Source organism: Microplitis demolitor, chromosome 2 (genome assembly GCF_026212275.2).
Source record: "Microplitis demolitor isolate Queensland-Clemson2020A chromosome 2, iyMicDemo2.1a, whole genome shotgun sequence".
Classification (NCBI taxonomy): domain Eukaryota; kingdom Metazoa; phylum Arthropoda; class Insecta; order Hymenoptera; family Braconidae; genus Microplitis; species Microplitis demolitor.
In genome coordinates this window covers 1,682,378-1,703,745 of record NC_068546.1, presented here as the reverse complement: position 1 = coordinate 1,703,745, position 21,368 = coordinate 1,682,378, and the positions used below count along the sequence as shown (strand labels likewise).

At 27.6% G+C, this 21,368-nt stretch overlaps 1 protein-coding gene across 1 annotated transcript in view; it reads left to right on the top strand.

The window, feature by feature from the left end:
* The window catches only part of LOC103573465 (uncharacterized), a 29,007-nt gene extending 8,016 nt beyond the window's left edge, over positions 1 to 20,991 (top strand). The window contains exons 2-3 of the mRNA XM_008552574.2: positions 14,021 to 14,223; positions 17,479 to 20,991. Of these exons, the coding sequence (XP_008550796.1) occupies positions 14,021 to 14,223; positions 17,479 to 19,116 (1,841 nt within the window). The 3' untranslated portion in view covers positions 19,117 to 20,991. The remainder of the gene's footprint in view (positions 1 to 14,020; positions 14,224 to 17,478) is intronic.
* Positions 20,992 to 21,368: the final 377 nt, after the last annotated feature.

The window sequence follows — 21,368 nt, the reverse complement described above, 5'->3', positions numbered from 1 at the left end:
ACAATATGAATTATAAAGCGAAATTTATAAATAAAGCCAACTATAAGTTGAATGTTGGTTTTAAAATATTTTTTATCGAATTTAGACTGAGGGGAAGCCTATAATAATATATAACATACATATACACATGTATATGTCGAAGGGAATAGAGAGCGAAAGAGAAAGAGTAGTAACAAGTAAAGATAAAAAGAGATAGAGGTCAGGGCGTTGCACCTTATGGCTGACCCAGTACTATTCAGTTTCCAACAGCCGTCTGTTTATTTTCCGTCTCTATTTCCAGCCATCTTCTTAAACATTTCATTTTTTATTCCATTACTTGTGTTTAAAACCAATAAACATAGCGCAGACCGGGGCACAATGGATTCTGTTCAAAATTTGACAGAAAATAAAATAAATCCTTTTTCAAAAAAAATTGTAATGAATTTGATCGAGATCAATGTATAAATATATATATATATATATATATATATATATATATATATATATATATATATGATTTTCTCAATATTTAATGTAGGTAATATATATTATTATTTCTTACTTTACTTGTATCCTTCATCTTGGTCTTGGTCTTGGTCTCGGACTTATGTTTATATTTCTTCTTCCTCTTCTTCTTATTCTTATTCTTTTAGTGTTTTTTTCCTCGATCTGGGTTAACCAGACGCATTCCGCTATTCGTTCTGAGATAAGTAGAACGTCACGGATGTGTGAGTTGTACTGTTACGTGTGTCAATGACATATAATAGCTTTCGGACATTTTAATTCAGTACGCAATTCAAAAATTTTTTTTTTAAGTATGTCATATATATGTAAGACAGAATAATTATATTATTTACTGACAATTTGCTTTGTCTTAGCCGACAATTCATATTTTTTTGACAATCTATTGTATTTTTATATATTGTCATAAGTATTTTTAGGATAGAGCGTAATAGTTTACGCGCGAGCCTTAGGCGAGTGCTGCCAACGCACTAGACTGTACGCAATTGAAGGAACTGTAGCGCCAAAAAAAATCTAAAGTCATTTTTTAAAAATTTATTTTTTATTTCGAAAGTTGGGTAGAGACTTTTTTGGTAAAATTTATTATATGACAAGAACAATTTATTCAAATTATTTTTATATGGAGGATTAAAAAATAGAGAATCAGTTTATTAATTTGGCTGAGGATAATTAAAATGAGCGGCGTGAATATTAAGTAAACTGCGAGCTTAGCTGGCGATTAAAGTTGTTAAATAATTTTTTATTATGAGTAATTAATAATTTTTATTTAAAATAAATCGGGTCGATTGATGCAACTGGTTGGAATTAATTAAATAAATATTAAGTGTAAATATTAATATATAAAATAATATTTAATTGCCGATTAACTCTAAATAACTTTTTTATTACTGCGGCTATTAATTTTAAATATTTATAATTAATTAGTACTTTAGGTCGAGGGTGAAAAAAATATTTATTATTATTTTATTTAATTGCGATAAAATCTTAACAACAAATAAATTATTCAAAGTTTTATTTTACAAATAAAATTAAACGATCCGATGTAAAACATATTTTGCTGTTATTTTTATTTTATTAAATTATTTTTAATAATTTATTTAATATTTAAATATTTGGGTTAATCAAAATTATTTAGTAAAATGGCTTTAATGAGTATTAACCAAAAATTATAACGAAGCCCATTAAAAATAATATATACTCTCAAAAATAAGTCAAACATTCTTATATTTTATCACAATTACATAAAATATATATCAAATTTTCTACAGCATGCGAGAAGGCCAATCCCCGGCGCCATCTACTGGTCCCTTTGGTACTAATTTTCTATTTCCTCAAAAAACCAGCGAAATTTTCACTCGCGCAGGTTTTAGATAATATTATTTACTCTTTTTTACAAAAACGTCGAACAAAACCCTACTAAAAAATTTCCTAAAAGACATTTATTTTTATCTCATTAATTCAAATAAATCCATCCCATAAAAAATCGTAAATAAAAAGTATAAAAGCGGAGTCGAGTATAAATCCCTCCCATTTTGGCGATAGTCGTTAGATATCCCGAGTTGAAGTGAAAGCTTGTCGTCCATTTGTATCCGCGTAATTTAAAAAAATATCCTTCTAAAGTGGACATAAAAAAGTAACAACATTAGCATCGAGTCCATCGGTCCCAATACATAAACACTCGGCACACAACATGCACACAAATGTAACCGTAGTTATATTAGTAGTCACAATTACCATCGGCATTACTTATGGGACGACCGATGGTTTTCTACTTCCAGCTCCCACCTCCACCTCTACCTTCTCATTCCACTAAAACTTAAACAGCCACTCGTATGAATACTAACACACTAAATAAATATAGACGTGCATGGATTGCCTGGACTGGACATTAAAAGTGTTGAGCTGAGTTATAGATGCCAAGGAAGGCCTTAACCGACGATTATTACCAGCTACCGGTCTCGGTTCGTTTAACAAGAGTTGCAGTTTTAGTTTTATTCACTCGGAGAACTAAACCTACTGTCCCTCAGAGCGTGTCCAGCCCAACGGCCACTCTAATAATAACGATAATTATATATATATAATAATGTGGTTGGTAACTGGTGTAAGCAGTACCTCTATTCGGTCGATTGACAACCGACAAATCCATACACTTATGCTCATGTTAATGAGTCTTATTACTTCGGCCTATTTTATGCTCCCGATATTACTGAGAATCTAGGCCAATTACCTATTACCTATTACCTATTAGCTTACATTTTATATTTATGACTGGGTAATTATCTAAGGAGACCCAACAACCCTTAGGGTTCATAAGGTATTTATTTTTTTTCGATATCTATAGGGGAGACGGGAAGAACAAATGCCTTTGAAAATTTGTGGGTCAATTGATTTTTGACAATGCATGGAACATTGCGGTATAAGCTGCGGATTTCTAAATTTTTGTGGTCAAAACAATATTTTTATTGTTTACAGTAATTTTTCATTTTTTTTTATATGGGTATTTTGCGAAACACTATTTTTTACCATTGCGACCCATTTTACCTCCAAGTAAAATTTTTACAACTGTTGATAAAAAAATATATGTTTTACTAGAAATCCCAAATTGTATAGAGTGACCATCTTGCCCCTTCTTTTCTACCGGTAATTAAGAATTTTGAAGCAAATAACATTTTTTTGCAGAATAGTGTCTTATTTTGCTCACCTAACTCTAATTTTACAAAAGTTTCATTAATTATATGAAAGCATTGTTTTTTCTAAAAAGCTATGTTTATATAATTTTCTGTAAAATTTTTTTTTATGGCCCAAAATTTTGTAAAAATTTCATTAATGATATGAAAGCATTGTTTTTGCTAAAAAAAACTATATTTATATAATTTCCTGAAAAATTTCTTTTTATAGCCCGAAATTCCTAAAAATTTCATCTATGATGTGAAAGCATTGTTTTTTCAAAAAAGCTATATCTATATAATAATCTAAAATATTTTTTTTTTCCCGGTCCAAAATTTTCGAAAAATTCCCTTTATAATGTGAAAGCATTGTTTTTTTCAAAAAAGCTATATCTATATAATTTTCTAAAATGTTTTTTTTCCCGGTCCAGAATTTCCTAAAAAATTCTTTTTATGGCCCAAAATTCCTAAAAATTTCATTTATGATGTGAAAGCAATGTTTTTTCAAAAAAGCTATATCTATATAATTATCTAAAATTTTTTTTTCCTGGTCCAAAATTTCCTAAAAATTTCATTTATAATGTGAAAGCATTGTTTTTTCAGAAAAGCTATATCTATATAATTTTCTAAAATATTTTTTTTTTCCGGTCCAAAATTTCCTAAAAATTTCTTTTTATGGCCCAAAATTCCTAAAAATTTCATTTATGATGTGAAAGCATTGTTTTTTCAAAAAAACTATATCTATATAATTATCTAAAATATTTTTTTTTCCCGGTCCAAAATTTCCTAAAAATTTCTTTTTATGGCCCAAAATTCCTAAAAATTTCATTTATGATGTGAAAGCATTGTTTTTTCAAAAAAACTATATCTATATAATTTTCTAAAATGTTTTTTTTCCCGGTCCAGAATTTCCTAAAAATTTCTTTTTATGGCCCAAAATTCCTAAAAATTTCATTTATAATGTGAAAGTATTGTTTTTTTCAAAAAAGCTATATCTATATAATTTTCTAAAGTATTTTTTTTTTCCGGTCCAAAATTTCCTAAAAATTTCTTTTTATGGCCCAAAATTCCTAAAAATTTCATTTATGATGTGAAAGCATTGTTTTTTCAAAAAAACTATATCTATATAATTTTCTAAAATATTTTTTTTCCCGGTCCAAAATTTCCTAAAAATTACTTTATTTTCTGAAAATTACTAAAAAAGAAAATAAAATAGCATTCCAATGTAAAAAACAAAAACTCTTAACCGACGCCACTACAGAGGGAGCGTTGATCACTTCAATGGCGGAGTTCTTCCGAACAGCTGTTGTATAATAATTGTTGGTCGTTACTCGTTACATAGTAGCTAGCAACTAGTAGTAGTAGATCTAACGATATTATCATTGCATTTAAGTAATATAAGCTGAAGAATGAAAAGTCGTGCGAGAATGTAAAGTTTTTATCGGTGATCTGTAAGCTCAACAAACTCAAACTCCTGGCATGGGCTGTGTATGCCTTGCATGCTCTATGTACCCAAGTACTAACGTATTGTAAGTTTAATAAAACGCATTGTACATACACAGAACACGACTAACGATCGGGAGATTGAGACGTCTGAAGAATAATATGTCCAGGACCGTTGGAAATTATAAAAGACCCTTCACCCTAATAAATTAAATACTAAAAATACCGGGAAAAAATATGAAAATTTTTTTAATGTTTTCCCTTTACCTTCGCCTTTATCTGCATTCTTATTATTTTATATTGTAGAGCATAGGGAATAGGGTATAGGAAAAAAAAGAAAACCGGTCCATGGTCCTGTTTACTTTTTTTTCCTGGTTATGGTGGAAGTAGAGGAGCCAATGAGACGAATATATATATATATATATATATATATATGAAGACGCTTTTCAAGACCGGGCAATTTTATTTCCATTAACCCACGGTGTGTTTATTTAGCCAGTGGCTGCTTACCTCCGGTTTGCGGCTACTTGGGGCGGACTTTTGTTGTTAAAGAAATAGTTGTTATTATTATGGTGGAATGGGGGGGGGGGGGGGTAAAGGAGGAAAGGACACAGGTGAGAAAAGAGGGGGAGATGAGAACAGATTATTAAAATATGTGGGATTATAAGCTGGTTTTTAAAACTGGAAATCTAATTTTAGATTATAGATTTTTATAAAATTGTTTTAGGCAACTTAAAGGTGCTTTCGTCGTTTTACGGGAGAGTTAATTTATTTTAGAGAGAATTTTTATTGGGGTGATTGGTTTATTATTTTAAGATCTTCGATACTTTGGTTGTAATTTTGAATTTTTTAAATGAACGAAAAGCAAATATTGCGATGGAATTTTTATGAAGCACTTTCAATTCGAATTATTTCATGAACTATTGGACTTAGGTGAAAAACTATAAGAACCTAATTTGTAGAAAATTTAATTTGCTACAAAAATGTTTCTATACATTTTTGTCGTATCTATGATAGTTTAGCCAGAATTCGAATTTTAAAAATTTGGAAAAAGTAATTTTGATAAAATACGAATTTTTAGCGCGTGACTTTAAATTCGAATTACCGCGGGAAATTTTGAACTTGGGCAATAGTTGATAAGGACCTTTTTTGTACAAAATTAAATTTGCTACAAATTTGTTTCTATAAATTTTTTTTGTATCTGTGATACTTTCGCTGAAATTTAAATTTCAAGATGAAAACTGATATTTTTCCCATCGTACGGCTACAAAAAAAATTTTAAAATTAAAAAATCTAGTTTTGGCCAACAGGTTTTCGTAAAAGTAAAGAAAAAATAGATTTGTTTGGTCAAAATTTGTTTATATATTTTTAAAAATTCTTTATTATATATATATATACATATATATAAACATACATTTATATATTTCGTGTGAATAGAATCGTTGGCTACTTGGTTAGTTGGCTTTGTGTCGAGGTGTCCAAGCACAACAAGAGCCTTGTGTGTAACAAGTAGTCGAGTTGTTATGCGGTTGGAACAAAGAATATTTAAATATGTGTAAGCTAAGCTAAAGGCGGGAGATGTGTAAGGGCGAGGAGTGCTAGAATTTTTATTTTTTTAAGATGACACAAGACACAATTACAAGTGAGAGATTCTATAACCTCTGCCATATATTTATGCATACTCATCTTTAAATTTTTTCACTCACGCACTCACCCTTTATGCTCTATAATACTCGTCTAATGATATGTACATCAGAGTTGTACTTACTCGTATATATTCTAGCTGAGACGAGTCCACTAGTACTTAAATTTATGGTTCCAGTATTTTTACTTTTTTTTCTTCAAATTATTTTACCTGACAATTTATTCACTTCAACACTTACAATAATAGTAATATATAATATTATTACTATTATTATTATTTGAAGTTTGGTAAAAAAATATGTGAAATACCACAAAAACAGGTTTAATCTGAAAATAAATATTCTGTCAAGTATAAGTTTTTTTATTGAGTGTAATTTAGATTTTATTGTAAAAAAAAAAAATCTAATTTCATAAGTTTCATATTAATTATATATATATATATATATATATATATATATATATATATAATTTAAAAATGGCGGAAATTATAATTAGAGGAAAGTGGGGTAAAATGGGATACTAAAAAAAAAAAACGGGGTGAAAATGACTTCTTCAATTTTTGAAAATTTGAAATTTTGGCGGGAAGTTAAAATTTTTTTTTTTGGTCAAAATTTCGAAATGGTCGCAAAATTTGGAAACTGACCCCCATATTTTTACTAGACCAGATAAAAATTGACAATGTCGTCTCATTTTCCCCCACTTTTTCCTCTATTATCTAAATAACTAAATTTTGTTTTTTTGGCGGGAATATTTTTAAATTTGAATTTTTTTTTTTTTCGAATTTTCGTGAAATTTAAATCTACCCCATAAATTTTATGGTAAATTTAAATTATACTGAAAATTTGATTACAAAAATTAACTGAAAATAAAAATAAATATTAAATTTATATTTAAAAAATAACAATAAAAAAAATGTTTTATTTTCTATTAAATTTATTATTATTTTTTTTTCAACATATTTCGAGTTTATCGTTATTAAAATTCCACGTTGCGGTTTCACTTTCACCTATAAACCCATCGATTCCTTTATTACATATAATATACCGCAGTATCAAGTTAAAACCTCTACTATATGTTGTAGCGTACAAACTATTATATATATGTATAATAATACCTTCGTCATCGGTATTTGAATTATATTAAAATTAAATTTCTCTCATTTAAATCGAGCATCGAAGCCTAACTACACGCCAAGTAAATATATTTTTCACTTGAATAATTATTATCAATAACCAGAAAATAAAACAATCAATTGGTATCTTTAAAATTGATATTACTCATAAAGTTTACACTTTACGGTAAAAATTACTCATACCTTTCTTGAAGGAAATTGAATTTTCTACAAAAAAGGTCTCTTTGACTTTCCTGTACGCCGAATAATTACTGAGTTATTTTAATTACAAACTCAAAGTAATTTTGAAATTTTTAAAAAACCGCCAATTCATTTTCAAATCTATACAAGTATTTTTAATTATTCTGTCTAAACTATCAAAGATACAAAAAAAGTATAAGAAACCTTTTTTGTAGGAAATTAAATTTCCTACAAAAAAGGTTTCCTATAAATTTTACGTAAACCCAGTAGTTACCGAGTTATTTAAATAACAAATTCAAAGTAATTTTGAAATTTTAAAAAAACCCGCCAATTCATTTTCAAATCTATACAAGTATTTTTAATTATTCTGTCTAAACTATCAAAGATACAAAAAAAGTATAAGAAACTTTTTTTGTAGGAAATTAAATTTTCTACAAAAAAGGTCTCTTATAAATTTTACGTAAACCCAGTAGTTACCGAGTTATTTAAATAACAAATTCAAAGTAATTTTGAAATTTAAAAAAAACCCGCCAATTCATTTTCAAATCTATACAAGTATTTTTAATTATTCTGTCTAAACTATAAAAGATACAAAAAAAGTATAAGAGACCTTTTTTGTAGGAAATTAAATTTCCTACAAAAAAGGTCTCATATAAATTTTACGTAAACCCAGTAGTTGCCGAGTTATTTGAATTATAAGTAGAGCCTAATTAGTAGCGAAATATTAAAAAAATAAAATAAATTAGTATAATTTAAAATAATTATCATCAAAGTGAGTGCATCAGAGCAAGTAGTTAAATAACAACGAAAAAAAGGTATTGCACTAGTTTATACAATGTGCAGTAGTTATAACTAAACACAGAGTACATTCGGTACCGAGTAACGGTTCCCGATGTACAATTACTGCATAAAGAAAACGGTTTCGTCTCTTGGACTTTTTTTTCCGTATTACATACACGTGATACACTTGCGTATAAACATATTGGTAACCACTATGATGTATGATGTACGATGTGGGATCCAACTACTCTACGATTTACGTAAAAATAATAAATATATAAAAAATTTAACCGAGAAAATTTTTAACGCAGCGTGAACTCATAACCGACATTACGCTGTTGTAAATAAAATAATTTAAAAAAAGGACTATAAGGAAAATATTTATGCATATGTGTGTGTATGTAAAAGTGCTCTTGTTAGTTTTAATGCAAATTAAATTGTAGTGTTCTTATAAGGAAGTACTAAAGTGTCGATTCTATTCGCTGACCGTTAGTGCGTCTTCCTGTTGGACTGACCGATTTAGATTTTTTTGCAAAAATTAAATGAAAATGGAAAATTGAGCGGGAATTTAAAAAAAAATTTTGAGTCCAAATTTAAAGACTTTGAAAGGAAAATTTTTTATTTTTAGATTGTAGTCAAAAGTCTGAAAAAATTTTTTAAAAATTTTTTAGCTGATATTTTTGAAAAATTACAAAAAAAAAAAAAAAAGTTATGAATTTGGAACTTTTCGCGGGCAATTTAAAATGAATGAAAAAAAAAATTAAATGAGAAATTTTAATATGAACAAAATGAAAGAATATAATTTCTGTTAATTTTAAAAATAACTCTCGCTTTTACAATATCTTATTTCCGGTTTCGTGACAATATAACCACTGGTCCATGCCAGATATTATTATGCTCACTTATATATTATTGTCATTATATTGTATTATTTCGTCTCGCCACAATCTATGTCATTCTTTTAACAACGCACACATACATGCGCACACATGAACACAAGTAAATAAAACATAACTCCACACTTAGTGCATTTGTACATTTCTGTCACTTTCACGTTACTTCGTCTATTGCATTTCACTTCTACCACTACCATTACCATTTCCTTCCTGTTTTAGATATCAGCTCTCTAAAAAAAAATATGTTTTATAAATTATCGACAATATTCCAAATGCGGGAACAAATTTTCCTCAGCCTAGAAAAGAAAAAAAAAATTGTAAAATTATCATTTTTATCTTAAAATTGGTATTATGCAGTAATTATTGACTTTACAAGAAAATTATATCAGTACTTTTTTGTAGGAAATTTAATTTGCTACAAATATGGTTTCTTATATTTTTATTGTATCTTTGATAGTTTAGTCAAAATAATAATAAAATAAAAATAAATATTATTTTTTAAATATTTTCGGGATAAAATATTTATATTTGATCATATATGATCAGATATATGATCATCTGATCATATATGGTCAGATATATAATCATCTGATCATATATGTTCAGATATGTATCTATATATGATAATATATGTGTTCTCCTGATCAGATATGCTCAGATATATGATCATATATGTTCAAATATGTGATTATCTGATCATATATGTTCAGATATGTATCTATATATGATAATATATGTGTTCTCCTGATCAGATATGCTCAGATATATGATCATATATGTTCAAATATGTGATTATCTGATCATATATGTTCAGGTATGTAACCATCATATGACACCTGATCACATATTTTCAGATATATATCTATATATGATCATATATGTGTTCCCCTGATTATATATGTTCATATATGTGTTCTCCTGATTATATATGTTCAGATATGTGACTATCTGATCATATATTTTCAGGTATATGATCACTTGGCCGTATATGTTAAGATATTTAACCATATATGATCACATATGTATTCACCTGATCATATATGATCTGATATGCATTTAACCCTGACCAGATATGATCACATAATCATATGTGATCATGGATCATAGAGAGTTTCACATATGGCCATATATAATCAGATATGCATTCATATAAGTCAAATATGAATTCGAACCTTATTAAATATGAACATGATCACATATATGATCATAAAGCCATAGTAACATTTAAAATTTTATATATGATCATGAATGATCACATATGACCTGCATGGTCACATCTGACTATATATGATCATTTTACTTTATAATTATACAAATAATAACATTTATCTTCTAATTAAATTAACTCATTAATTACTGGATTTACATGAAAATTCATAAGGACATTTTTTGTAGGAAATTTAAAAAGCTACAAAAAAGGTCTGATTAAATTTTTACATAAAATTAATAGGAAACGAGATATTATAATAAATTGGGCAACGTGAAAATAATTATGTAAAGTTATGAATTCTCCGAGGCATAAAATGTTTAAAATTATTGCATAAGTAATAATGATAATAATATACATAAAACATTATGGAACTGGTCCTTGACATGCTTCGATACGCAGTTGACACCCATGGATCGCAACTATTGCCCGCGTAACCATAAAAAGTAACCTTTTAAATAATATAATAAAGGAAATAAATATATTTAAAGAAAATAAATATTTTAAAAATTGCAACAATGAGCATGAAAAATTGATATTAATTTGCAAGCTCGGTTAGGGTAAGTCGGCTATGTGTGAATAAATGAATAATTCATGTCGTAGGTATCTCTGTGTATGACACAGTATTGTAATGTATGTAATGAAGATAGCAGATAAAAATGAGCTGTACTGGGGGACAAAATTTGATATAAGGCCTCATGGTTGAGTGAAAGGGGTTTATTATAACGTTTTAAAATGATGGATCAAGATGTGACAGAATTTAAAAGACCGTAATGGATATAATGCTTTTTATAAGCGACTCTGACTGGATCACTCGGTTTTTTTTTCCTTCGAATTTTTACCTTCTCGCCATTGTTGTTTTTAAAATAAATATTTTATGTCGATTATTTACCTTCCGGCTTTTAAGTAAGACCGTTATTTTTTTTTTTATTTTCTATGTGAAATTTTTTAAAAATTATTTTATTATCAATTTTCATTTTAAAAAAAAAAATTTCAGTGATCGAGATTCGAACCGTCGACTTTTAAGTTAACGATTAATTTTTTTTTTTATTTTCTATGTGAAATTTTTTTAAAATTATTTTATTATCAATTTTCATTTAAAAAAAAAAAAATTGCAGTGATTGGGATTCGAAGCCTCGACTTTTAAGTTAACGATTAATTTTTTTTTATTTTCTATGTAAAATTTTTAAAAAATTATTTTATTATCAATTTTCATTTAAAAAAAAAAATTGCAGTGATTGGGATTCGAACCGTCGACTTTTAAGTTAACGATTAATTTTTTTTTTATTTTCTATGTGAAATTTTTTAAAAATTATTTTATTATCAATTTTCATTAAAAAAAAAAAAATTCCAGTGATCGGGATTCGAACCGTCGACTTTTAAGTTAACGATTAATTTTTTTTTATTTTCTATGTAAAATTTTTAAAAAATTATTTTATTATCAATTTTCATTAAAAAAAAAAATTGCAGTGATCGGGATTCGAACCCTCGACTTTTAAGTTAACGATTAATTTTTTTTTATTGTAGGCAGATAAAAAAAAAATTTTTTAATTAGCACTGACCGATTTATTGCGCAAAAAAAAAAATCTGAACCGAGACTCGAACCCGCGACTTTCTCTCAATGAAAAAAATTTTCAGCAAAAAAAAATTTAATTTATTATTGAAATTTATTGAAATTCTTGAGGTTTTTTTGGAAAATAAATTAAATTACTTCCGTTTAATAAAAAAAAAAAAAATTACCTTGACCGCGAGCGTGACTCGAACCCACGGCCGCGATTTGAACCCGCGATTTCTCGTGTTTTTGTGTTAAAAATGTATGAAAAATAATATGAATGAAATTTAAAAATAAATAAATAATGAGATTGTCAATAACAAAAAAATGAAACGTCCCAAGGAAGTTGATAATTTAATAAAAATGATTAATCATAAAATGATTGTCATTTCCTCTGTTATTTTATTTGATAATGATATTTAATTCTAGACCTTGTAATCAAAATCCAATGTTACATTAAACGAAATAAAAGTATCCTACGACAAAAAACAAAAACGATAAGTTTCGAAACATGACTAATTTGAATAAAATAAAAAAAGTCAATTTATCATTTCAGTGATAGAGTCTAATAAAAAAAAGTTATTGCGAAGTAACAAAAGTTTGATGTTCGTATTTAAAATTTAACTAGTGAGAAAAATAAAATGTATATATATTCTCAATGTCTTACAAAATGCTTGAGATTATATTATTATACATTATATTACACATAGCCAAGGTTTCTCATAAATTTACATGGGAGAAAAAAAATGTAAAATTAAAAACAATTGGAAACGGGACATTCAATTTAATATTTAAACTCCCACACTACTCATTTCGCTGGTATATATTTATATTTATATCAATATACAAACTGTCATATTATCATATTCGCACGTTAATATTCAAATCCGTTAATTAAAAATATTAATCAAGGTAATTATTTATTATTCGCGTGTGTTTCATTTAAAAATGGATTTAAATTTTTATTAGTAATCTGATATCTAAATAATGTGATAATTATAAAGGTGAAAGATAAAAAAAATCATGAGTTTTTACTGCTGTGATGGTTAGATCTAATTTTCAGTTAGATCTGATTGTATAATTGGATCTGAACTTTAATTAGACAAAAATTTACTCTGGGTTTAAAGAAGTCCCGGAAATTTGAAAAAGTTATATCTAATTTTTTAATTGGATCTAGATTTTTAATTAGATCTGATTCATTAGAACTAATTAAATTTTATTTCAAAACAATTAGAAATTGTATTAATTCTGAACTTTAAGAATTAATCTAATGAAATTTTGATAATTGGATCTTACTCTAATTAGATCTAATTATACAATTGGATCTGAACTTTGATTAAACGAAAACTTGATTTAGATCAAGAGAGCTACTGATAATTTAAAAAAATTAGATCTAATATTTTAATTGGATCTAGAATTTTTAATTAGATCTGATTCATCAGAATTAAATTTTTTATTTAAAACAAATAGAAATTTTGGGGAATTCTGAACTTTTAGAATTGATCTAATGAAATTTTGATAATTGGATCTTACTCTAATTAGATCTAATTATACAATTGGATCTGAACTTTGATTAAACGAATACTTGATTTAGATCAAGAGAGCTACTGATAATTTAAAAAAGTTACATCTAATATTTTAATTTGATCTAAAATTTTTAATTAGATCTGATTCATCAGAATTAAATTTTTTATTTAAAACAAATAGAAATTTTGGGGAATTCTGAACTTTTAGAATTGATCTAATGAGATTTTGATAATTAGATCTTACTCTAATTAGATCTAATTCTATAATTAGATCTAAACTACTTGAATTTATGTACAAGAAAAAAGTCATTCACTTTTTGTCCTCTATTGTTATAATACATTATGAATTACATTAATATATCTGTACAATTATGATAACTATAATTATTGTTATTATTATTATTATTATTGTTATTATTATTATTATTGTTATTGTTATTATTATTATTTTAATAATATGGTTAAAGTATAAAATAATAATTTATTGTTACAGGCGAGCTGTATGTCGAGGACTTAGGTGAAAGGCGAATGGTATCGATTAGGATGGGCTGGCTATGGGTAGAAGGAACACCGATGAGACTTGCACTGAGGGCACTGAACCTTCGTCAAGCATCGCCTGGAATATGTCAACCACATGCACTCGCACTTGGGTTTACATTGAGTAATTCCAAAGGCGACCATCTAGCTACTTTTTGGGTTAGTATTTTCACTCCAATAATTCAGCTCACAATACTCAAATCTAATAATACATTTCCATTCAAAGATTCTCTATACATAATTAAATCGGGATATTGGAATGACCTAATTTCGAAAACAAGGATTCCCTGAATATTTTATGACTCTTGAATACTAAAAGTATCTTTAAATATTATAAATTGGGTCGAATTTCAAATTTTCTTACATTAATTTTTACTGAACTTAGAAATTTTCAAAACATATTTAATTTTTAAATCAGATCTGATATTTGTTCAGTTCTAATTTTTTATCGGATCTGATATTTAATTAGATCTATATTTTTGTTACAAAAATTTCCTACAATAATGCAGCAAAATTATTTTTTTCTTCAAATAATCTCTAATTTTTTAATTAGATCTAAATATTAGATAATTTTTTAATTGGATCTAAACATTAGATCCAGTTACCCGAAAAAAATGTCAAACTCCAGTCTTTAAATTTCTATTTAAATCTAATTAATTAGATCCAATATATAACTAGATCCAATATTTTATTAGATCTAATTTAAAAAAAAATATCATTTTCCTAAATCCTTAATTTAAAAAACTACTCCATCTGATTTCCAATAATAATTGGATCCAAATATTTCATCAGATCTAATTTCTAAAAAAAAATATAATTTTCCTTAATCCTTAATTTTAAAAACTAATCCATCTGATTTCCAATAATAATTGGATCCAAATATTTTATCAGATCTAATTTCTAAAAAAAACATATAATTTTCCTTAATCCTTAATTTTAAAAACTAATCCATCTGAATTCCAATAATAATTGGATCCAAATATTTTATCAGATCTTAACTATCAATTTTCTCAGATTTAAAAAATTAAATTTCTCCGTCAATTTAATACTCTAGCCATTAATTCAAGCTTAATAATTTTATATACATCTAAATTAACATCTGTATTAAGTCAAGGAAGTCTTCACAATATCCCCTCAGCCTCAATATCAACATCATTATTATTATCACCGTATGATATTAAAGAGCTAATGAATCTGATTAATGATTAAATGATCAAATCTGATAACCTTTGATATTAAAAGCCTGAGAGTCTATTTAACCAACCAATACTTTTTATTATATATATATATATATACATATATTTCTATATATGTAAGTGTATATGTTAGTCGGACATTTTTTTTTTTTTGTGTGGATGATTGACCATGACTGATTTCGCTAGTTACTTTGGAAAGTTGTGTGCAAACCAAGCGAAAATAATTTACTCGTTAGCTGACAAATTATCATTACTATTTTTATTATTCATATATACATATACTTTTTTTTTTTTTTTTTTTTTTTTTTTTTTAAACGGAAGTGAAACGTCAGTTCTCAAGTGACAATTACATTACTATTTGCTTTGTCATTAACAACCTTCAAGATTAATATATATTACAATTAATAAAAAAAAATGAAAATTCTTCGATACAAAAAATTATGTCATTTTAGACATTTGCAGAAAAGATTTTTTTTTTTTTTTTTTTTAATGACAATGTAGAGGAAAGGTGAAAATTTTTACCGTGAAAATTATGAATATGGAGAAAATTAGAATTAAATTTTAAATAAAAATAATTATCTAATTGAAGGGAAACTTATGAAGTATAAATTAAAATTCGAAGACGAAATGATTTATTTATCAGTAAAATAGTAATGATTATAAGTATATTTAATAATAGCAAGAGCATAATTATTATAATAATATAAGTAAATAAAAAATGAAAGATTAAATGGGAAACCTCGGCCCACATTAATCACATTCGTGGAAGGTATTGTATAAGAGTTAGAAATCGAACGACCAATGAAATGAACGGAAGGTTTAATTAAGACCGTATTGCTTGTAAGTTACATTACATTACTCTTTAAATATATTTATAAATATATATCTGCGGGTATGTATGCGTGTGTGTGCACATATATGGATGCACATAAAAATAAACGTAAGTAATTTTATACAGAGTGGTATAAAACTCAACATGGAGAGACTGATCGCGAGAAAGTGTTTACGGCTAGGAAAACGGATCGTGATGAAGATAAAACCCATTTACATGTAATTACGTTGATAGTTGCGTGGTGCTAAATTATCTTCATATACTTCAACAATTTCCCCTTTTTGTATATTATCATATATATATGTTTTTAAAAAATATTTTTATGAATGTATGTGTATGCATATAAGTTTCTGATTACACTGTTCTCACTTTCAATGACCAAGATCAGGGCAGATCCTCATTACAATTACTCATTATACTGCATATCATGTGTAAATCTTGGTATTGTCTATAGAAATTTTTGTTATATATTTTTTTTAAATAATGATTGTATTTTAGATAAATAATAACTTAATTACCGTTAGAAACTGGAAAAAATAAAAACAAAGTAATTTTTTAAATTAATTAGATCTGAAATTCAGATCTAATTAATTAAATTTCGATAAAATTGTCATTTTATATGTTCATAAATTTTTTTAGACGAAATAATTTTAGGTAATTGGATCTGACTTAAATTGGATCCAATTAATTAGATATGAACTTGGGCTTAATTAGATGGATTTTAGTACCTCCAATTATTGTAAAATAAATTTCCAATAGTTTTGTTTTTTCAAGTGTTAGATCTAATAGATTAGATCTAATTTATTAGATCTGATTCAAAAATTGGAATACTATAATTGGGCCTAGGGCACACATTTATATACTTATAAATGTTTTAGACGGAAAAATTAGAAGTAATTGGATCTGAACTCAGGTCTAATTAGATAGATTGAAGTGCTTTCAATTACTGTAAAAGAAATAATGTAACAGTTAAAATTTTTCGAAGTATTAGATCTGATAAATTAGATCTAATTTATCAGATCTAATACGAAAATTGGAATACTATTATTGGGTCTAGTATGCGGGCATTATATTATTTGTGTAATTCCAATAATGAGTCATCTAATGGTTTAGATCTAACTAATTGGATCTGAATAAAAAAATTTTGAATATCCAGCATATTTAGTAATGAAGCATGATTTTTTAAGCTTCAATACCAAATTGGATCTAATTAATCTATTTAAATAATTAGATCTAACCCTTGATTTTAATACCGAATCTTCCTAATGAAGTCAGGAATACTTTTACCAATTTTTAATTCAATTTGAGAACTCCATCGATTCTAATTGTGCCAAAATAACTGATTAGATCCAACCAATAATTCAAAAAATCTATTTTTATTTGCAGGCTGATACAGAGCCAGCCTACTGGTCATGGGTACGTGCCATAGCGTCCGAACTAGTCCGACAGACGCCATTTCGTGCCCAGCGGTGTCTAAACTTCCTTGAGATTTTGATGATTTGCCCACGAGGTCCAATTCCATTGCCTGAGAGTCCACCCGAGTCGAGACGTCGCTCGCGAAGTGAACTTCGCTGCTGGATCAGCAACACCGACTCTCCTTTGGACAAGGACCTACGCTCATCCAACATTCTCATCGAAGACACACGACGTCGTGCGCGTAGTGAATTGCGCTGCTGGTCCAGTAGCAATTCCAGCGACGAAGACGCCATTATAATAAACGAGTATCGTCCGTCGCCGACGATATCGATCCTACCGAAAATCACCCCCACCCGTGCCTGGGGATGTAGCGAAAGCAGCGAAGGCAGTGACGATAGTTTGCCCTGGGCCATTACCCCTTCTCCAAATTTGACGTCAACCCCCACCACTTCGTTACTTTCGTCACCAATTCCCCTTCCCGAGGCACCGACCCGAGAGCAGAGGATTCAACGGTACAAAGAAGCACGTCGACGTGAAAATGAAGCACGCAGTCGTCGTGTCCTTGAAGAAGACGCTCGTCGACGTCGCGCACGCGCAGAAGAAAATAATAATAACAATGAATTAACAAAATATTCGCTAATTAAATTCCGACGATCACCAAAATCATCAATTTCCAATTTATCCAATTCCAATGACGTAAATGATGATTATCCAATTAAATTGTCTCCAATAAAATCAATCGATGTAGTAGATTCTATTAGTTCCATTAATTCTATTAATTCTATTAATTCTATTAAATCTAATAATTCCATTAATTTAAGACTGCCACCAATAAAACCTGATATTAGATCAGAACAAAAATTAATGGAAGACACCCGTAATAATAACAAAAAAAATAATGACGACAGAGGAATTAAATTGGATCTAAATGAGCGACGTAGTCGTGCTCGGGAACGTCGGACATTTCGGACTGATTCTAATAGTAAGTTAATAGACAGTAAGGAACGTTGTGGAATAATTGGATCGCGTATTCCAATTTCGCGGCACGTTACAATGTCATTGGATAGTAAAACTATTGGATCTGGACTGAGCTTAGAGAGGCCAAGGAATCCAATAGTCAAAAGTGAGGTTAAGATTCTGAGCCCGGTTTCTAATATTAGTCCAATTAACTCCATTACTTCCATTAGTTCTAATAATTCTATTAACTTGACGCTGGAAAGTTCCAGTTCTAATACTGCTGAAATATCGGAAAGTCCGAGGACTCCTTGTCAAGAGGACGTTGCTAAATTGTTAAAGAGGTGCCAGAGGGTCGACCATTACGTGCCGGTAAGGGAGAAACTGACGTTATTCGAGTCGCTGTCGAGAATGGGGGGAAGACTGGCGAGAAGTACCGAGGATTTGGGACGGACTTCGGCCCAGCCTAGTCCCAAAGGTAAACAGAGGGCCCGATCGCTTCATGATTTAAATCGGGGAGTGAAAACTGTTCCCGTGAGGGAAATGTGCCGATTGTTTGAGGGAGAGAAAGAGGTTACGTTGAAAAATAAGGAACTGAGGCATGACGCGCCCTGTGTAAGAGCCAGCACAAGAAAAAAACATTATGGAAAATGACCAAAGAATGCGGATTAATTAGATCTAAATATTTGGGCTTGGGATTAATTTTTAGAGTATTTTTATTATTGGATCTGGTCCCTGAATGTTTGGTGATGCTTAATATTAAATTTCATGCAAAACTAAAATTAATTGGAGTCAGAATCACATTTTTTTAGTCATCGGATCTGAACTGTGCAAAACAAAAATTTAATTCATCAATTGGATGACGTAATAAAAATTAATTGCTATCTAATCCATTTATTACGTAACCATACAAAGCCAAATACACTAATGGATAATTAGATCTAGTTATTAATTAGATCGAATTATTAATTAGATCTGAATTTTAAAAAATACCTGGAATTAAATTTAATAAATGTTGTATCACCTGTGAAATTTCATTGATAATTGGAGTCAACTATCAGATCTAGCTAATTAAATCTAACAATCAGATCCAATTAATAAATAATGTAAAATCTTAAAACATCTAATTATGCTAAATCAATCATAACTAGTTTGCATAATTAGAACTAGTAGTTAGATCTAATTAATTAGATCTAACTAATTAGATCTAAAATTCAAATTTCAAGTAAAATGGAAATGTGATTGATTTGTGGAAGTTTGATGAAAAAATTCAATTGGACTTAAATTAATTGGATCGTATTAGATCCAATTATGATTAAAATTGTAAATATTGTTAACCATCGGTATTTTTATCTAAAAAAATGGAAATAACTACACGAGACTCAATCGAGAGACTAAAGAAGTTACTGGAACGAATAATTTCGTAACGCCCGAGTGAAATGGAGAGAGAAGGGGATTATGATAGAGAAACCAGTAATTTACATTAAACGTTACACTCTCAGAGATGTTGAACACCTGTAGATTATGTACTCTTATAAACCGTATGTTCACTTCACTTGATTCATTTTATTCAATAAGTATTAATATTTATTTAAAATTTATATATATTTTTTTCCCTTCTTTCTATACAATAAAATTATTTTTCGTTTACTCAATAATTATAATAGGTGCTACCAATGCTGCCATAAAAAATTATTTATTAGACTTAACTAAATACTCACACATTTACACAACCCGACATTCGAAATTACGAAACGTATATATTGTCATATATTTTTTTTTAGTCTTGCAAAATTTATTTTTTTAAAATTTCTCATCTGTCAGAAAATTTTTTCCTGAAAATCTGACCCATTAAAAAAAATTCCTTAGATCAATTAATAATGGGCAAGTTGGCCATCTGGGGTAAAATGGCCAGTTATAAAAAAAGAGCCATTTTATTTCAGCTGTCAAAAAATTACATTTTGAAAAAAAAAAGAAAAATAAATTTTTCAATTTTTTTTTTAAATTCCAAAAAAAATTTTGAAAAATTTTAATCTTTGCATCTAAAAATATCCAGATAAAATACCGTTATGACCCGGGTTAAAAACAAGTTTTGGATTTAATTAAAAAAAAAAATTAATGACATAAAAAAAATTTTCGTCTCTCGATTGCCATAAATATTTTTTTTTGTTAATAATTTAAAAGTGTACATAAAAAAAAAAATTAATAAATGTTGGTTATAAAAATATTTAACTAAAAATAAATACCTAGTATTTAATTACCATCAATAATTAATTAATAAATAATATTAATTATCATTATTATTAAAATTTGGTCCCTCGCCAAAGAGGTCCTCTAGTCCTTATATTAAGTCATTGTTATGTTTATTATTAATTATCATATAATAATAATTTTAAAAAAATTGAAAACAATAATAATAATAATAATAATAATAATAATAATAATAATTACTGTTATTATTACTATTATAATTACAATTGTAATTGTAGAAGTTGGTATATATTGTATGTTTATAACCTTGATGTATGGTTAATATATATAGACAATTGTGTATATTGTTTTCTATTGTATGTGTAAACAATTTTTGTATTGATATTTATAAATAATGAGTATAATAATTTAATAAATAATTGTACTGTGTATTACATGGTTTATATTTTGTTAAAAATATATATTTTTTTTAATGTTTTTTTGTTATTTATTTTTATAACCCTATTGTTTATTTTCGTTTTTAGTTTTTATTTTATACTTAAATATATCATATATAATACATATATTACGGGTGTGCGTATCATGTTCAATTCAAAATTCAATTCAAAAGAGTCAATTAGTTCAAAAATTTCAAATTTATCCATAACCTCCCTAGCAGGTCCGAATTTCTGGTAAGTTACTGTATTTTACCGCAA